This window comes from Enoplosus armatus, chromosome 9, assembly GCF_043641665.1.
Source record: "Enoplosus armatus isolate fEnoArm2 chromosome 9, fEnoArm2.hap1, whole genome shotgun sequence".
Taxonomy (NCBI): Eukaryota; Metazoa; Chordata; class Actinopteri; order Centrarchiformes; family Enoplosidae; genus Enoplosus; species Enoplosus armatus.
Genome location: NC_092188.1, coordinates 10,452,431 through 10,471,316, shown reverse-complemented (window position 1 = coordinate 10,471,316; position 18,886 = coordinate 10,452,431). Strand labels below are relative to the sequence as shown.

At 42.4% G+C, this 18,886-nt stretch overlaps 2 protein-coding genes across 2 annotated transcripts; both read left to right on the top strand.

The window, feature by feature from the left end:
• The first annotated feature begins 74 nt into the window (after positions 1–74).
• dbpb (D site albumin promoter binding protein b) lies at positions 75–9,365 on the top strand. The gene is made up of 5 exons (XM_070911399.1): positions 75–662; positions 829–1,116; positions 1,832–2,293; positions 5,510–5,766; positions 6,920–9,365. The coding sequence occupies exons 2-5, from the start codon at positions 927–929 to the stop codon at positions 7,133–7,135; spliced, it is 1,125 nt and encodes a 374-aa protein (XP_070767500.1). The 5' UTR covers positions 75–662; positions 829–926; the 3' UTR covers positions 7,136–9,365.
• Positions 9,366–10,250: 885 nt separating this feature from the next.
• ntd5 (ntl-dependent gene 5) lies at positions 10,251–18,540 on the top strand. The gene is made up of 9 exons (XM_070911824.1): positions 10,251–10,317; positions 11,562–11,696; positions 12,129–12,330; positions 15,920–15,941; positions 16,391–16,500; positions 17,009–17,085; positions 17,721–17,903; positions 18,124–18,321; positions 18,458–18,540. The coding sequence occupies exons 1-9, from the start codon at positions 10,251–10,253 to the stop codon at positions 18,538–18,540; spliced, it is 1,077 nt and encodes a 358-aa protein (XP_070767925.1).
• Positions 18,541–18,886: the final 346 nt, after the last annotated feature.

Below are 18,886 nucleotides of genomic sequence, written 5' to 3'. Positions count from 1 at the left end.
TTCGCGCTTCTCTCGCTTGTTTCCCGAGGAGTGACGTCACGTGAACTGCCCGTGTCCGTTCCAGCTGAGAGAGAGAGAGAGAGGACGGTGGGACGTGAACCTCGCGCGGCCCAAACACAGACCGAAGCCCGTGTGCCCGTGACTGGATCCACCGGATGCAAAAAAAAGTACAGACGGAGAAAGAGGAAACGACCCCCTCCTCCCCCCACGACGGACAGCAGAGCGCGACAGCAGAGGAGAGAAACACCAATACAACTTGTCATCTGACAAATACAGCCACTGCCCTCGTCGCTGTGTGTGTTTTTTTCTATACACACTGTTTCCCCTCGGTTGTTTTGTTTTGACGGAGGTTTGCTCTGCAACTATTGTGGGTTCGTCTTATCGATTGCCGGACGATTAACTCGGGATATTACTCCACAAGTTTTAATTGCAATATTTTCGTGTCTTTGCAGTGTTGCGGGTTTTATTGTCATTTTCACGCCTTTGCGTTTTTATTATGGACAGTATTCGTACTCAGATGGTCTGACTGTCCCTCCCACATTGCTCCTCTGAGAATAACAGCTTGAGCTACTGAACAGTTTCAACATCCGACTGCAATGGAATATTTCGATGAAAATATTTTTGCAAGGAAATAAGGAAGTCTTCATAACTACAAGTGAAAGGTAAAAGTTGCATGTGTTTTTAACTTAAGTTTTCAAAGTGCGTCATTCATAATGCTCATACTTGCAATTACATTACAATGGTTGCCTTATTCTGCATAGACACTTCTCAAAACTATCTCTCTCTTTCTACCCTCCACCCTCACCCCTCCTGCACACTCACGCACAGTCATCCAGCGTACTTGTCCTATTGGTTGGTACTCCGGTCAGTTCGCCACGCCCCTTCAAGTGCCCCAGGTGTCTTTCTGCGACCCCGACTGGTTCAGGATGTCCAGGCAGCTCTCCCAGCTTCCGACCCCCGACCTCCCAGCTGGCGCAAGCCCACAGTTTGGAAGTTGTACTCAGCCTGCAGGCTCCCTCACAGGGGGGCATCTCAACTCTATGACAGGTCTGAAATCCCTCCTGCAGCACCCCATGAAGGGAGACCAGCGTTTAAAAAGCCCATGTGATGCGAAAGGTGAGAAACTCTCTCATTAGATGAATTAATTCTGTGTCACAGTGTTGTCTATGTTGAATGCACGAGCACTAGCACCTGACAGTCAATATGTGCAATGACAGAGCATGAATAAGTCATACCCCTCTGTTCCACCCACTGCTGCTGTTATTGTAATACAAATATGTAACATTATTACATAACAAACATTACATTTGTCATCATTTATTGCTCAAAAAAATTCACACAAAAGTCTGACGCACCATCACACATACTCATGATGACTACTCTGTGACCCTGATGAGTATTCACCTGGAGTATAATCCCTGCTTCAAATTAGGATCCAGATTACAATGAGTGGTAACATGTTGTGGTTTAGCTGTAATGCTGTGCAGGCATGCGTTCTGGTGGCCTGCTGTGCCAAAACGTACCTTTAGCTATTGTGAGATTTGTTCAGGAGCTTATGTATATGTTTTGACAACAAATTGGTTTCGGCTCTTGGTTAATGCGTCAATTCAGCTACCATCTGGTCCATCTGTGAGTGTGTTGTTGTATGTGTATGAGACCTACAACATAGGCATACATGTTTTGGGGGCACATGTTTCTGCACAAGTATGGAGAGTTGATGTTAGCATCCATTTGCCACATATTCTTGTGTACTGAAAGCTGGTACACCAAAGTTATTCATCATGATCTTCATCCTGTGCTAATAATGATTCTGCTCTTCTATCGCTGGCAGACAAAGAGAGACTGGACCTTGATGAGGACTCTCTGGGAGTGTGCCCCATGAGGAATGGTAGTGGAATAGGCAACAGTAATAGCAGTAATGGCTGTGGAGGAGGTGGTGGAAATGGAAATGGAAATGGAGGAGGAAGTTTCAATCAGTTCTTGGGGCCTCTCTTGTGGGATCGCACCCTGCCTGCAGATGGGGGCCTCTTCCAGCTTCAGTACATGGACTTGGAGGAGTTTCTGACCGAAAATGGAATGGGCAGCATGCATAACAACAACAGCTCCAGTTCAGCCCAGATCCCCTCACAGAGCTCCCAGTCAGCTGTGCCCAACCAGAGCTCCCAGTGCCTACCGCCCTCATCCCCACCTGGCTCTTCATCTTCCTCACCTTCGTCCTCTTCTTCCCCATCGCTCATTGGCTTGGAGGTGGCTCCGCCGCAGAGCCTCGCAGGAGGGAGCGACTGTCTGCATGGTGAGTTCACATACGTGGACCTTTTTGTCCTGAGCTGAATAGATGTACAGTTGAACCAGAGAGTAAAACAATGAACAAGGACAGTTCACTCTTCAAGGTTTGTCCATATCAGCTCAAAACAGCAATATCAAGGAAGAGGGTTCAGCAAACTTTGCAGAGTTGACAAGCTGAAAGAGACAAATTGTCCCCGGTCACTGATATGAGACTAGTAGACCCTACAATTCAATAACAGTTGAGATGTAATCAAGGTTATATGGTGTGCTTATAATGTTCCCACAAGCTAGTGATTCAGCACTTGCTTTGAGTTTATAACAAATACCATGGTGACCAAGCATTTTTCTGTCCTGTGGGGGAAAACTGAAGGCAGGAGATACAGTCACATGTCTCTAGATGCAAAGTCAACTTGAAAGAGAAAACACAGAGTTTATTGAATGTTATTTTCCCCTTTTTTTAAAAGCATGGTGCAGCTTTAAAAGTTGGGTGAGGGAGCCAGGGAGACTTGGAGAAAAACAACCAGGAGAGGTGGAGGATTTGAGAGGAAGGGGTGCAGTAAAGAAATAAGTCTTGAGCTATTTGATGAGTCAATCTCAAGGCAATGACAAAGAGGTTTGGTTTACTTTGGCATGTGATCTATGCGCTGCAGTGTACAACACAATCGGCATTCAGTCCCAGCCAATTATTAATGTGCAGCAGGGTCAAAACAGCACTAAGAGAGAGAGAGGGAGAGAAGTGTGTTTGCGGTTGCGTGTCTTTAAATCTCTCCTCACTTCACACGCCACAGCCATGTGTACGCGTCAGTACACGTGCCGAGGCTGAGAGTACTGGAGTGAGAGAACTAGAGGCAGGGCCAGTAGACATGGAGGAGGAGCCCACAGGGGGAGGAGCAGACGGAGCAACAGGAAGAGTTTCCCCGTGCTGCTGGACTTCAAATGGAACATTTGATCAACAACAAATTGCATTAAGTACACTGATATCCATAAGAGAATATTATACTGTATGGGATGTTGACACAGAACCTTTAATTCAGTCCTTTAGTGACATATAGTGACAGATAGTGCATTTATATTATATATTACAACCCCTTTGTATAAAATTGTATAATTACATGAAAATAATTCTAATTAAAAAACATGAAGCCTCATCGTGACTTAAAAGTGGAATATTTTTGAGTGTAAAAGTATATAAATCTTATTATATGGCTGAGATGACTTTGCTGAAGTTGACTGAATAATTCTCATCAACTCACCAAAGCTTGAAACTAGAGAAGCTGTATTCTAATCTGATGTATCATAAAGGTGCCCAATCAAGAGCTGACTCTGAAATATTGAATGGAGCAACACCTAACGACATAGGATTACATTAGGTGCCTGAGAAGGAGTAGGGCTACTGTTTACCTTCACAACAACTACAGGCCTTCTTGGAATGCTGTTGTACAAGTCCTGAAGCGTGTGGTCACGTATTTCTTCAAAAGCGAAAGCCTGCTTTGAAACACGTGGACAAAAATGCACCAAATCAACTTAGCAAGTCTGCGTTCCAGAGCTTCCCAAAAAAGCAGGGAGAGGCAACCGTGTGCCACAGGAGGGATGAGGGTTTGCAGGTTTTCATTCCAACAAAACACTACACCAGGTGGCTGCACTGACCAGTTCCTGCTGTCGAGTTTAAGCAGCAGAAATCTTCTGGTTTAGTCATACACAGAGGAAAACGTGCACATTTTCGTGGCACTCTTACATTTGTTTTGCTGTGTTATGGAGGTATTGTCATCGTGGAACATAGGAACATCCCCTTAGGGTGAACTTGGTTTGAAAAAATGCCCCCATACTATGTAGCCCTTGAATAGCCATTACTCATGTGATAGCTGATATGTTACAGATCCATAGATAACATGTTTAACAGGTTGCAACACATATCAACCTTCCTGTTCTTCCCAATGCTCAGGGTAAAGTTTTTTTTTTGCCTATGACACCACGTTGTGCACTTATATATTGTTCTTGGATAGTTTCCACATAGTAAGTAAGCATTAATTGCCAGCTTTGTGGAACTTAAGGAGTGCTGGTTTTGTTCAGACTGTGTTGATGCAATTCTGTGATCATTTGTAAGGCTGCAGTGTTCTGCAGTGTTGTGGTCTTAATGGTTATCCTGTTATGTGTGCCTCCACCCCTGACTGACGTACTCTGTGTTCACTCACTGTTTTAAGTTTATGTTTCTTAAAAGTTGAAGTTGTCAGATCAATTTCTATTGAATTTGGCCACATTTATACCAAGAGTGTTGATTGAGCTGTTTGTGTGTGGAGATTTAGGAACTCTTATAGGGAAGGGAAGTCAGTTGAGTGAGGAGCATTGGGGCTTAAAGGGGGTGGGATGAGGTATAGCCCTATACTGGCCTCACTTAAAGAAACTGGTTTTTAAGGGGAGGGGTAGAAAGTTACATAACATTTCCACTTTTAGATTTCTCTATTGATATTTAGTTCTGGATGCTGGCTTTGATCTACCAGACTCCTTTGATTAATAATAGTTGCCAATACCATGCACTGATTGAATTAAGAGATTTCATGTGGTTATCTGTCAGTTTGTTAAAGCACTGATTTGCACAGTAGACTGCTTGAGGAGCTTAAGGACTTTTATTGTGTTATAGGGTTAGGGTCACACAATGAGAGATAAATAACTATTTTGATTATGGTTTTCCATTATTGAGAGTTTGCAGCTGTATAATAAATCATATTTACCATATTTTAGTGTGCAGTACTTGATATAAAAGAGATAAAAAATATATCACGGAAAAGCCGGAGCTTTGCATTGACAAGTATTTCTTACTATAGCAACCTGTGGCTCCATTATATCTGTTAATCTGTATGCTAAAAATGATATGTATTATATAATCATGTGTATTTGCAGGGTTTATTCCCAGAATATTCTTTAAAAATTACCTTGAATCTGAAAACCTTAGTGTCCATGAAAGCAGATTGAAAATGTCCTCAGTTCTTTGGAAGCAGTGAAGGGCAAAGGAATGTTGTTTGTTGTTTATAAGACCAAGAAAGTAGCTCTCTGCTTCCATCTGGTGGTCATCATGATGTAATACTATGTGTGTTTGTGTTCATGTCTTAGTGGACCGTGATCATCAGCTACTACGATCTAAGTTTAGCAATATTATCAATTTAGCACAATAAATGTAGTTCAGTGAAAATTGTGTAAAACAGATTGTTCTTCCCTTCAATTTCAGGGAGTCAGACGAGTATGAATGACTCCTGTGAGTCACCCTGCTCCTCCTCCTCGTCCTCCTGTCCACCTCTGCTGACGCCCGAGGGCAGCGGGCCAGATGGGGTTGGAATGTTTGACATGGATGCGTCAGACAGTATGTCCAGCTCCTCCGGCCAGCAGAACTTCGACCCCATAAGGCACTCCTTCAGTGAAGAAGAGCTCAAGCCACAGCCAATGATCAAGAAGGCCCGCAAGATCCTGGTACCTGATGCCATGAAGGTGAGTCTGAAGGCTTCACTTCAACAGTGGGAGAAGTTAGAGCCGTGGTTCTCAATCTGCACCTTGGGACGGAAGTCATATCAGGCCATGATTCGGTCATCTGAAGGCATACTAAATTAATTAGTTCTAGGTTTTTAATCAATTTATTGTTGTTTTTAAAGTCATTTTTTATTTTTGAGATTTTTGTTTTGTCTTTAAAATGTAAAAACTGTGAAAAACAGTTTCCCAGAGCACGACAGGGCATCTTCAAATTGCTTATTTTGTCCAACTATGATTAATTTACACAAAGAGCAAAGCAGCAAATCCTCTAATCTTTGGCAGGTTTGCTTGATAATGGACTTAAACGATTACATATCAAATTTCAAAATTGTTGCAGATTTATTTTCTCTCAATTGAGCTTAAATTCTACTGTACACATCACTAAATTATGGGAAAGTGCACACATTCAACACACAAATTGGTGAGGAACCTTTTTTTTATATCACAAATAGGTACATGCAGGGGTCTGGACTAACTGCTTCAGTTCAGTGACAGAAAACTGTCAATAAGTAAGGAAGTAAAGATTTATTTATATTATACTATACTAAAATAAAAGCTACAAAGTGGTTTATGATAAAATCATTAAATATCAAAGAAGCGGGATAGTAACAAACACATGAGCAACAAAATCAAATTTACAAAAAAGAAATAACTTGATCAAAAAAACAAAACGTCAAGGGGTAAAGTGTATATATAGTGGATTTGTACAGTTGGTAATATACTGAATAGCACAAAATATTCATCAGTTAATGACACTGAGTTCTCCAGCAGTGGGATGTGGGACGTGTAGGTTGTTTGCATACTTTATTTGCTGTCAGACACTAACTCAGTGCAGAGCAAACTCTGAGGATGAAGCAATCTGAAAGGAACATGTCCCACGCTCATTCATGGCCAAACACCCACAATAGCAACAACAGGAAAGGAGTGAGGCTGTACAAGAGTACTACACTACTTCTTAAGAAACAAGTCTGAATATTCATTGATCATTTTATTGGCGTAATTCTACGTAATAATAAACTAATTCCCTGATCAACCAAGGTTAATAATGTGATTGGATCAAATTGGCCGATGCTGAAATAATCAAAGTGTGCTGTTTTTGTCTGTCCTCTGTTAGGACGAGAAGTACTGGACCAGGAGGTATAAAAACAACGAAGCAGCAAAGCGCTCCCGAGATGCTCGCCGTATTAAGGAGAACCAAATATCTGTGCGTGCTGCCTACCTGGAGAGAGAAAACTCAGCCCTCAGACAGGAAGTGGCCGAGATCCGAAAGGAACTGGGCCGCTGTCGCAACATCCTTAGTAAATACGAGAACCGCCTCGCTGACCAGTGATGAAGGCGTGCGGCAAAATCAGGAGGAGGAGGAGGAATAAAAGCTGGATTCAATTTTAAAACTCTGAATTTCTGGGGTGGCATGATGGACAGAATGGGGTCAAGAAAATGGTGATGATGATGAGGAAGCTGATGATTATGATGATGAATGTATAAGACAAGGAGAAGGTTTGTGTAATGAAGCTCAGGTGTCTTGTTTTGTTGAGGTGTCAGCTCTTAAAAGTGAAAGACGGAGAGAATAATTTAACAGATGAAAGATGTGACTTTTAAGAGTTTTGTTATTGGAGAATTGTATATTTTTATAATACTTACGAAAAATTAGAGGGAGAGCAAATTTGGAGAATAATTTTGTATATTTTCTACATGACGGGGACATAGAGAGGGGGGAAAGCTATGGTAAATATCTTTTTATTATAGATGAGTCAGGAGATGTTTAACAGGTGGTCAGCCATCGATGGGTATTTTTTCGACTTGATTATTATTAGTCAGGATGCAGCAGCAGGGGCGAGGACGCATGTAACAATTGTAATATAGAGAGCAAAAATTATCTTATAATCGTATAGTTCAACATTTTTGTGGATTTTACTCAAGCACTTAATTTCTTTCCTGTTCTGTTTCTGTCACTGGGAATGGGCATGCTAGAGAGAGACAAAATGAGAGACAAGAGGAGACACCATGTAAACAGTCCAGCACTAGTTCAACACTTGTCTCGACCAGTCTTGTGCGTTCCTTTTTAATAGAACAACTTCATCCCTTTTAAGTGACTCGAGTTCCCCAACAATATTAGTTCTCTGTACTTTGAGCTTAACTTTATGCGATAGGTACATCTTTCTCTCGTCCATACTTGTATCTTTTGACTCGATCTATTTTTCTCTATCCCAGTTGACTGCTTTTAATCTACTCTGGTGTTCTCGTATCTTACCTACGCTGGTGAAAGCCTGTTGTGATGCCCGAGGTAACTCTGCTCCTCTTGATCCTCTCTTTGAATCGTTGGGACATTTCTCTTCCTCTGTTTCTATATCCAACTGCTCTATTTCTGTCTGCTCTCACTTACAGCCAATCCCCTCACAGTTATGTGCAAACTTTTCCCATAACACTTTGTCCCCGTGTCTCTGTTGTACCTCGGCGGTACACAGAGTAGTTCAATCTCAGTGTTGTAACGCTTTCTGAAATAGTAATCGATCTTCCCAGTAAAACGCACATCGTTACTTTACTGTACTTTATGAACACACTTTAATTAGTATTAATATGAGGGGAGAAATGTTGTGTATATTGGATAGGCCTATACTATTCTGTGTATGTGATGTATTCCAGGAGATGGGTCGACTACCCCCATTGAGTGGAATGGTGTTAATTTCTCAGATTTCTGGGAGAAATAAAAGCCAAAATTTCCTATGTTGATCCACAAAGCTTGTTGCTATTTAGTGCTTTTTTCAATACTGCTCCATCCTTACTGTTTACTCCTGTTATTACTCCTTACTTTTTACTGTATCTATAAACTTCTCTGTGTACCCACAACACCTACACAGGGGCATGGTACACTATGTTATGTTCCTAGGGGAGGGATGACTAGTAATAGAGTGTGATTTTTATCCCCTTAATGACCATGATGAATAGTTACCATTACTGCTATTATTATTGTTATGATTATGATGATTATCCCTCTTGTTGTTGCTGTTCTATATTATTGAATGATTTTTCTTTCTTTGGATGAACATAATCTGTTGCACCTTGAAACATCTTTGATCTTCAGTGTTCCTCAGAAAGACTATTCAAATGGAAAAAAACCCTCACTGTCTGCTATTTGAATCCTGTCTCAGACCTCCAGACATTACTCACTTCTGCTACGGACACTACTGCCACCTTGGTTTCTTTGACCATGGATTACACAAGCGTGGCTCAATAACTGAACATAACGTTCATGCAGACTTCCTTTACCTTTTATGATGACCTCTTCTGTTCCCCGGCGGTGTATGGACTATGCACACTATCAATATGCTCCTTGTTGGTTTATTTCAGCCTCAATCAGTGATTGTTTGCTCTCCCAACAGGACTTAGTCTCTAATATCCTCACAGATGTGGTTGATAAATCTTTTAGTGATTCTAATTGAACTACAACTGCCCTGCTGCATCAGTGGTGTCCATGGTGCCCAGCCCACTCAGTGCTGGTTATTTGGATGTAGTCGAGATTTTTTCCGAAAACACCAATAAAAGATTGTTCTCATTCACTACTTCTTTGCTTTTCTCAGGTGTTTCCTCACATGTGTATTGTGTTTTAGTGGTTCTGGGTGCTTCTCTTCAGCTTTGTGTGCTTGCATGTTGAATTAAAGTCCAGTTCTGACCAGTAGAATGGGCAACAGAGGTCAAATTTCCGGAGGACAACTACTTGATTTATGTACTGAAGCCTGATAGCCAGACTATAATATGCAGAGAAATGTCTCAAGACTACTTGTTTTGATATCCTCCCTATTTGTTCACATTGTTTACATTCCTTTAATAGGCTAAAGCAGTCCAAATATGCATTCTTTCCCGACAAAAGCAATCGTACTTGGACATTTCAGGAGTATTTTACACATTTCTAAATTAAATGCACTCGTTTATGGGGATAAAGTGCTCACAACAAGGATTAATTCTCCAGTGCAGCTGAGGTAGAATACTTAGCTATGAAGAGGGTATGGTTACAAAATAAAAGCGTGCATAATGGCCTGGACATCAGTAATAGAATGAAAAATATAAGTCACACTGGGCTGCATGGTTGGATGTATAAGAGGAGCTCTTATGACATCAGGTAAAGGCCATCAATTTCCTCTGTTGACAGCATTTCCTGGTTGTTTACTCTTGTTTGTTTATTGTGTGTGTGTGTGTGTGTGTGTGTGTGTGTGTGTGTGGGGGGGGGGTGCATATGTCACCCCCTTTATCTGGTGTCTCAACAGAAATGGGTGAAAGGTCCTTCAGAGTGGAATTTTCCTCAAGTCTTTCCTCCTCAATACGAACCAGATGTGTGCTCCTGGGCTGTGCCCTCTCCCCCCCCCCCCCCCCACCCTTTGTTACCCCTTCCTTAAAATTGCTGTGTCTGAGCGTCCCTCCCTCATATCGTCTGAGGCCTGGCTTTGAGGATGGACTGTGCACTGCTGCTGCTGTCCCTGTGGGCTCTGACTGGAACGGTGTCCCTGCAGACTCCAGGTAAGCCCTCTGACTGCATTCATCACTCACACTTGGTAGATATCACCGAACCCTGCACACACAATGAACACAGCTGGCCTATGACTAAATACTGGAAATTAATGAAGAAAGACCATTTATTGAGTGTCCTGCAATTATTGAGCAGCTGAACTTTCCCCTGCATGCTTTGTTGTTCTGTAGATTATATTTCAATATAAAGATGATGATGTAACCAGGGCTTGGGACTGTACAATTAATCAGTTAAACAGTTGCACTCGTTATCATTAGCACTTTAAAATGCAGGGGACTAGCTAAGGCTGGGACTATTCAATACATTTGGATCGTTTAAGTCCATAGTGCAATGATTGAAAAGTACTTGAATCCAATAATAATTAAAGTAAGTTTACTTCTGTTTTAGTTTTATTTGTTATTAATTATGGGATGCTAGCTTTTCCCACAATGTAAATTTGGTTGTACATAGTTTTAGCAAATGATTTGTATATTTTGGTGAATGCAACATCTTTACTGGATCATCTTTGACCTTTCACACATCTTCATAGGTGATTCTTGGTCTTCCATGATTCTGGTGTTTCATGATAAGCAGAAATTGTTTAGATTTCCAATTTCATAGATGCTACATGTCTGTACTGTACACCATGTCTCCATGCTGGGATGGTCATGTGTGCATTAGTGCAGCGCATGTGAACACACATGTGCTGTGGGTAGGGTGAATACAGTGGCACACACGTTTTCATTCTGAGAAATGAAAAATGGGGAACCCTGTCTTAACTCCCCCTTCTCCTCCCCCTCTCCTCCTCAAATGTTCTGGACATAAAGGGTGTGTCGATGTTGCTGTGCAATGTGAAATAAGTGGAGGATTCGGTTCTCTACTCCTATAGACTGATCCTGTTCACATATGAATTGCATTTTAAGCAAAGTTACTCCACTGAGAAAATAAACACTAAGAAGTAAGACAACACTCTAATTTTTCTATAAAAAACAAGATTGATAGCTGAATGGCAAAGAGTAATAAAGCCTGCCATCTAAATACTTATTCATCTGGCAACCTGGGTGGTAAATGTTTGCCCGGCCACCCACACTGAATTCACTTTCCTTCAAATGGAAAACAAAACAGAATTGGCAAACATAATCTCACTTATGGCCCTCAGCGTTTGCATTTTTTACAAGGGGCCATGAATGGAGTAGCAGCAAACAAAGGGGGCAATTACTGCGATGGTGTGATAGTGTGTGTGGTATCACAACAGGGTCGTGTCCGGAAAGACTTCTGGGAGAGGAGAGGAGGAGGACGTGTCCTCGGCCCTGCAAAGCTGACAGAGACTGTGGCAACAAGCGCCAGTGTCTGTGTGATGGCCAGTGTGGTCTCAGCTGTGTGGCTCCAGGTAACTATTTGAATGCATGTGTGCCCTCAGTTGTCACTGTGAACACTATTGTGGGCTCAGTCATTAAAAGTGTGTGTGTGTGTGTGTGTGTGTGTGTGAGTGTGTGTGTGTGTGTGTGTGTGTGTATACGCAGCTGTGCCAACATACATCTGTGTGTGTTTTTCCTGGAAAATAAAAGCCTTGGTCATGCACAAAATCTGGGCTCAAAATGCACCCTATGTTGGTGCTGAACACAAGCTTTTTATTATGCGTGTGCATTGTAAAACAGGGCAATGTGCATGGATCCAGTCTAGTTATAAAACCTCATCAGTTCCATTTTGAAATGGTTCAGTGCTTTACTACTGTTTCACTTGTCTTATACAAGGAACAATTCTGAGACTTGTATTGTTTCCTATCTCTCTCCTCCCTCTGGACCATCTCTTTCCTCCTCAGGTCGAACTTGTCCCTGGCCTCTACCCTCCAGTGAAAACTCAGTGGCCCGCCTCCTCTCTCCCACTCACTCCTTTTCTGCACTGCTTGAGGTGCGCTGCGAGCCGGGTTTCACATTGCCCAGCGGCTTGGATGCCACTATTCGCCGTTGTCAAGGTGACAGACAGTGGAGTGGGGATGAGCCCATTTGCACAGGTGGGTTTGAGTTTGACAGAAAAATGTTCTTTGCCGCTTCATGTCAGGTTTCTTCATAACAAGGAAATCGCACCACAGGCAATCTGCAGGAATGCTGGTATTTGTTACTTTCTCAAATTGAATATTGTCTCTTATTTAACAGAGGCAGCAGGTACACTGCATGTGTACAGTTCATGTGTTTAGGTCGATGATGTGGTCGAGGATTAAACGTAGCTTTTATTGTGTTTTTGTGTTTATACAAGATAGTCAGACAGAGAGAGAGATTCAGGAATGAAACCCCTCTGTGATTGTGTCGACTGAGACGTTGCACAACTGGGACCTATTCTCCTCATCACCATAGCAACCAGAGCTTTAGTTGTTCCTATTGGCTGTCTGAAGATTTTACTGTTGAACTGTTGATAAGTTTAAAGAGGAGAGGAAAGCTGAACACGCACGTGTGTGTGTGTGCATGAAGATCATATGGATGCACATGATATATGTGTGTGTGTTGTTTGTATATGCACCACAGCTCAGAAACCTACATTTTCTTCTACTATATACATGTGTGTGTATGTGTTCATATGGGCCATAGTTTGTGGTGTTATTGTAATGGCTTTTAATATGTTGTCTTCTCATACACACAATTAGAGTGTAAGGTCTTTCTGTGTTGTTATTCAAGGGTGGACAAAATAAACTATGCTAAATATATTTTACAATACTGCATAAAGCAACACAATACAACAACCCCCAAATTATAGCCCTAAAATGGAATCAAGATGACAACTTCTTGAACACAGTTTCTTTAAAAATCTAGGATTATGAGTTCATTATAAGCTTCACTCATGTTGTGTGTAACCTTGTGTGTGCCAGATGTCTTCCGCTCTTTATTGACCTAAAACTGACACGTGATCAGGTTTGCTTTGAAGATGCACCTCTGTAGGCCACAGGGGCCTCAACAGAGCTGTAAACACATTTAAACAAGTGTATGAGTAGCTTAAGTCAATTCTTAAAGAAAAGACAAAGGACTTTCCAGTGATTACAACTTGGTTTACAACCAAAGTGCCACAGTGCCCTCGAGATAATCATGTGGTTAATTATTTCTACTCTCTTTCGGTCTAAATATAGAATAAAAAATTATCAATCTGAATAGGTGGCTCACAAAAGACAAAATGTGTTCTACCACTGTGCCGTAAAGCTGCACAGCAGTACATGAAGTAAAGCCATCAATACTGTTTAGTACCTCGGTACTTCTCATCATCATACAGCACCCGCAAATATTGTTTTTGCTTATTGCTTGCGTCGACCTTACAGCTCTGATAAAAAACAACACAATGTCAGCTTTAAAGGTCTGAGTCCTGCTGCATTAATCACACACCTGGAGCAACAGTAAACATGCTTTCTTAGGAATCCTCAACCCAGCTGAGTCCCGGTCTCACCCTCGAGATTTTCTATCTTTTGAAAGATGTGAAATAAGGATACGATTCTCAGCTCTCTCGTAGAGTATCCTCCTGCTGAGAGACAGGCAGAAGGTAGGTGGGTTTTGAACGTGTGAGAGCGTTTGTATTGTGTGTCCTTTGCATGTGTGTTAGAGAGTGAGTCGAGCTCCTTCATGCCTGTTGAGAGGCAGTGGGCGGCAGATCACTGTCAAAGTGGCACAGAGCTGCATGCACACAGTGTGAGTGTGAGCGAGTGTGAATGTGTAGTCTACTGTGAGTGTGTGTGTGTGTGTGTGTGTGTGTTTATTGGAGAGAGTTAGAGAGGTAGATTTTTTCTGTATACATTAGATGTGTATGTGTGGGGGGCGGATTGCACATGTGTTAGAGAGTTTCTATGTGTGTGTGTGTGTGTGTGTGTGTGTGTGTGGGCGACAGATCACAGTCAGGAGAGTCAGAGAGCTCTCTTGCTCATGCTGCTCCAGGCCTTTCTGTTCCCTGTTCTCCTCTCCTCTGCTCTCTTCTCTCATCCTCTTTTCCTCTCATCTCTTTCTCCTCTCATCCTCTTCCATCTGAGGCCTCTGATAAGGTCTCTCTCTACAATGGGAGCCAAGGACAAGCATGCAGCTCTGGGCTATTTAGTTTGTGGTGTGTGTGCATGCATCTGTGTGTGAGTAAAAAAAACACAACCTTTACATATTCGGACTCAGTCAGATTGCTGTGTATTTAACGTGGTGTTTCATTCAAAATTACTATGTTGTAATGTTTTAAAAGATGAATTCGATGTACCTGCTTCATAGCAGTTTGGTGCTGCAGCCTGTGTGGGTGGCAGCAGTACGAGGCAGAAGAAGGGGCGATATGTGAAAACAGAACTCGGCTTCGGGCTCTCATCCACAGCCAAACACATTCGTAACTCTCCCTCTCCCATAGGTCCCTTTACATTCTTATATTAACGTTTCTTGGTTTCAGATACCTAAGACAGCCCTCAGGCAAGAGTTGTCTCTGCCTTTCAAAGCTGCGCTCAGCTCCGAAACCCCGCGCTTGATGGAGCTCGGGTCGCTCCAGCCTCTCTCCAAGCACCACTCTTGATATTTATATTTCCACGAGCGTGAGGCACTCAAACTTCCAGGAATGAACATTGCCAGGTGTTATACAATCGCAGATATAGCTGTGAGCTCAGAGAGGTGTGGGGCGGTGTTTCACCTGCTCGTCGAACTTTGATTTATTACCTAAGAAGGGTTATTTCAACTTAAATAGAACAAGACATTGGGTGAAACGCCTCTGTGGGTCACAAACTAAATATAAACCTTGGTTAATATAAGTCAAATGAGGTAGCAGGGTGGACTTTCCTTCCTCTATGCATCTGTTGTTCTTCCCTTCTTTCATGTTCTTACACTATCGCCTTCATTCGTCCTTCCTTCTTTAATGGCTTTCACCTGTAAAATCACGTCCACATCCATCAGTTACGCGCTGATTCTAATGTGTTTTCTGTGTTCGTGTAGCTTATTGTGGGCATACAATGGGCTGCATTTACTTCTTTGAATCATATTGCATATTAGATGCACACTGAGTGTTGCTGCATTTCTCTCTGTGGAGCTCTACACACCTCGCACATCACTGTCATTATAGGGCAGAGGTGGGAGATGTATTTAGATCCTTTACTCAGTAAAAGTAGTAATACTACAATGTAAAAGTACTCCACTACAAGTAAACGTCAAGCTTTCAAGATTTTCCTTAAATATAGTAGAAGAACAGAAGTATTAACCACAAAATGTACTTAAGGAACCAAAGTAGTCATTTATGCAGAACAATGGCTCCTATATTATTATATATTTTTGGCAACACTTTCCTTTAGGTTCCCCCATTTAGGGTTAGGGTTTATAACACACTATAATGTAGTTATACGCAGGTATAAGTGTCAACAACTGGTGTATAAACACATAATGAATGATAACATAGTAAAACACAGTTGTAATTATATAAAATGTCTTCATAGGAGAAATAAAAATAAATCTGTATAAATGTTTACAAATATTGTACATCCTTGTGTTTGCTTATAACCACATTATAGTTTATTATAAACAATTTATTAAATGTTTATATTTTGCTTATGAATGCTAAATAGGGGGACTATTTCATCATTGCAATAATTATTAGTGGTGCATTAGTGTGTAAGCAGTATTTTAGTGCAGCAGCTGGTCGAGGAGGAGTTCATTTTAATCACTTTACTGCTGCGTCGTTAAATCTATAACATTGCATGGTATTTTATTTTAACTAGTAATGATATGGAGTAAAAAGTGGAGTAAATATTCACATCTGAACTGCAGGAGAAGTGAGGAAAATTAACAAGTATTAAGAAGCAGAATTTGGAAATACTCAGGTAAAAACTGTTCTTAAGTACAGTACTTAAATAAAAGTAAAATAGGAGTAAATGTACTTGGCACATTCCTGCTGCTGTCGGGAGATGCAACTTTTGTGTTGAAGAAATGACATAAAAGTAACTGCAGGCTGGTCTGACTATTCTGCTGGTTTATGTATTTTTGTCTTCACTTGCGGTGGAGTATTTTTACAGTGTGGTGTTGCTACGTTTACTTAAATAAAGGGATGCAACAATAAAGCCTTTAACCTTCTGTTCTTCTTTGATCTTCAGAGGCTCAGCAACCTGCTGCTGACCAAACCTGCCCTCTGCCTGAAGATGTCGTCAGCACCTTCAGCATCCAGGGCGAGGCTACAGTAGGAACCTCCATCCGCTACAGTTGCCTGTCTGGGTGAGAGAGGGGGGAGGGAGATGGGAGGTTAAGGTTGTGAGTGCGTAGGCAGAGGCTATGAGAACCTGAAATGATGTGAAGGTAGAAATGGAGGAAGTGAGAAGACGGGGATGGAGTGTGAAGAAGAGGGAGGGAGTGGAGGGAAGGCTTGATTACTGGAGAGGTGTCGGGGAACGACGGATGATGAGCGATGAATGGCAGGGAATTCATTTTGATCTCCCAGCTGACGATCTCTCCATTGAGCTAACTAGGTCATTACAGTCTAATCTTGTATTGACTCCCCTTTACACACTGACTCATCCGCAGGATAGGATGAGCCTGAGTGGATGTGTCAGCCAGAACTGTGCACACAAATTTTAGACACTCTGAAAGAAGAGAGACAGAGTGGAAAAAGGAATCATTGACACCTTTTTTCATCACTTTTATTTAGATGAAGCTCCTTAGCTGTCAATACTGTGCATGTCACACCATCATCTGTCTCCATCACTCTCCCCCTTCTCTCCTGCAGGGCGGATATAGTGGGGAGCAGTGAAAATTTCTGCCAGGATAATCAGACCTGGCAGTACCCTCACCCCATCTGTAAAAGTAAGTGTGCTGTAGTGCTCTGTGTCTTGCACAGGCCATGTGTGTGTGTGAGCGTTTGCTTCGTCTTCACAGTCAGTGCGTCCTCATGCATCTTTCAAGGTTAGCAGGAGAAGATGTGTGTGAGTGAATGGACTGAGAGACTGCGTTTATTTTGTCGGGATGTACATTTACTTGTTGTGTGTGTGTTCATGTGTGTGTGCAGACATGTAAAAAAAAAGAAAAGAAGAGTGAATCAAAAGAAGGAGACAGACAGAAACACACAAGCCTCTTCAAGTCCTGTTTCAAGATCTACTCCTCTGTGTCGCAGTGCTTTTTTGCCATCTTGTGGCCAAACCTGGTATTGCATGGCCTGCTCCACAGTGAGAATAATACAGGATGCTTCTTGGATCACACTAAGAGGACTATGAGTGACCCTGGCTTTTGTTAAAACAAAGTAAAGATAAGATAAGAGAAGAAGAACAGAGGCATTGTTCAGAGCTTCAAGCTTTCGGTGTCACCAGGAGCAGGTAAAGGTGTCAGGAAACAAACAGCTAATCACTGAGCAACAATGTCTTTGTCCTTTTTTGGAGTAAATCCACTCTTTTTAAAGATGAGTGGATGAGTAGACTGATAATTTGCTTCTCTCACTCTCTTAGACGTGTACTGCCAGCCTCCTCCAGAGGTGGAGCAGGGCTACGTGGTGGCGGTCCAGAAGACTGAATACGAAGTCGGCTTTGACATCCACTACCTCTGTAAGAAGAACTTCCTGCTGGATGGACCCCAGAAGGTCACCTGCCTGTCGAATGGCAGCTGGAGTGAATCGCCCCCACACTGCAGAGGTGAGGGATGTTTTAAAGGGCCACACCAGTAACAAAATGTATGCATTTGATCAGTTTGAATAAGGATGCCCATAAAAACGTATGTTGTTTGCATTAACACACAGACATAATACATAGACCTAGATGCTTACAAGTGTGCACATACATCCAAGAATCAACACAGCATTTTGTATTTGATGCTTATATTTCTGCTTTCATACCGTGTTGATAACTTTCACAGCCCGCTGTCTGATCCCGGCTGAGCGAAGCCGCGTGGTGATTGGTGGAGTGAAGCGCTGGCCGTTTGACGTTACGGATGCGATGGTTCCTCACGGGGAAAATGTGACGTTCTTCTGCAAACATCCTCGCAAGCAGTGCAGCTTCACTGCGACCCAGGCCTGCTTTGATGGAAAGCTGCAGCGACCAGCCTGCTACCTTGGTAAACCTGGGTCACCCATACAGGCCGTCCTTTTCTCATCTGTTTCAGCATGTCAGTCAGAATAAACATGAGGAGGGGTTGATTCATATTATGGAGACTTTTGCAATATTCATGCACCCTTCTCTTTGTCTTTCAGAGCCCACATGGTTGCAGTATAAACTCTTCCCTCACCGGCTGGTCTCAGAGATTGAAGCGTGCGAGTCTGGTGATGTGGAGTGACAACCTGCACGTCTGACCTCGACCCACCCAACACTCATGACAATACGAACCCCACCTGACACGCATCACCCACCACCCAGAGCCGTCCCTCTCCACTCTGCAGCGTTGCTTCCACTATCTATGCTTTGATTGTTGTCTGTTAGACACTGAAATATTTTTCACAGCTCTTGTGGATCAGCGGGCTGAGCTGTCTGTCCTGTGCTTGTGGCACTGTGGGGTTTGAACAGCGCTCAGCCTTTAGCCACTCTCTCCCGCACACTATCAAACTGCAGGCATAATTATAATCCGCAAACCCCTCAAGTATTACTTTGATCCTCCTCCAGCTTGAGCCAATGCTTATGCAATC

Excerpts from the sequence above, each read along its gene's own strand:
- ntd5 (XM_070911824.1), top strand. The coding sequence starts at position 10,251 with ATGGACTGTGCACTGCTGCTGCTGTCCCTGTGGGCTCTGACTGGAACG. Across the intron at positions 11,697-12,128 it reads TCTCAGCTGTGTGGCTCCAG|GTCGAACTTGTCCCTGGCCT; the intron begins GTAACTATTTGA and ends TTTCCTCCTCAG. Across the intron at positions 17,904-18,123 it reads ATCGCCCCCACACTGCAGAG|CCCGCTGTCTGATCCCGGCT; the intron begins GTGAGGGATGTT and ends TAACTTTCACAG.
- dbpb (XM_070911399.1), top strand. The coding sequence starts at position 927 with ATGTCCAGGCAGCTCTCCCAGCTTCCGACCCCCGACCTCCCAGCTGGC. Across the intron at positions 2,294-5,509 it reads AGGGAGCGACTGTCTGCATG|GGAGTCAGACGAGTATGAAT; the intron begins GTGAGTTCACAT and ends CTTCAATTTCAG. Across the intron at positions 5,767-6,919 it reads TGGTACCTGATGCCATGAAG|GACGAGAAGTACTGGACCAG; the intron begins GTGAGTCTGAAG and ends GTCCTCTGTTAG.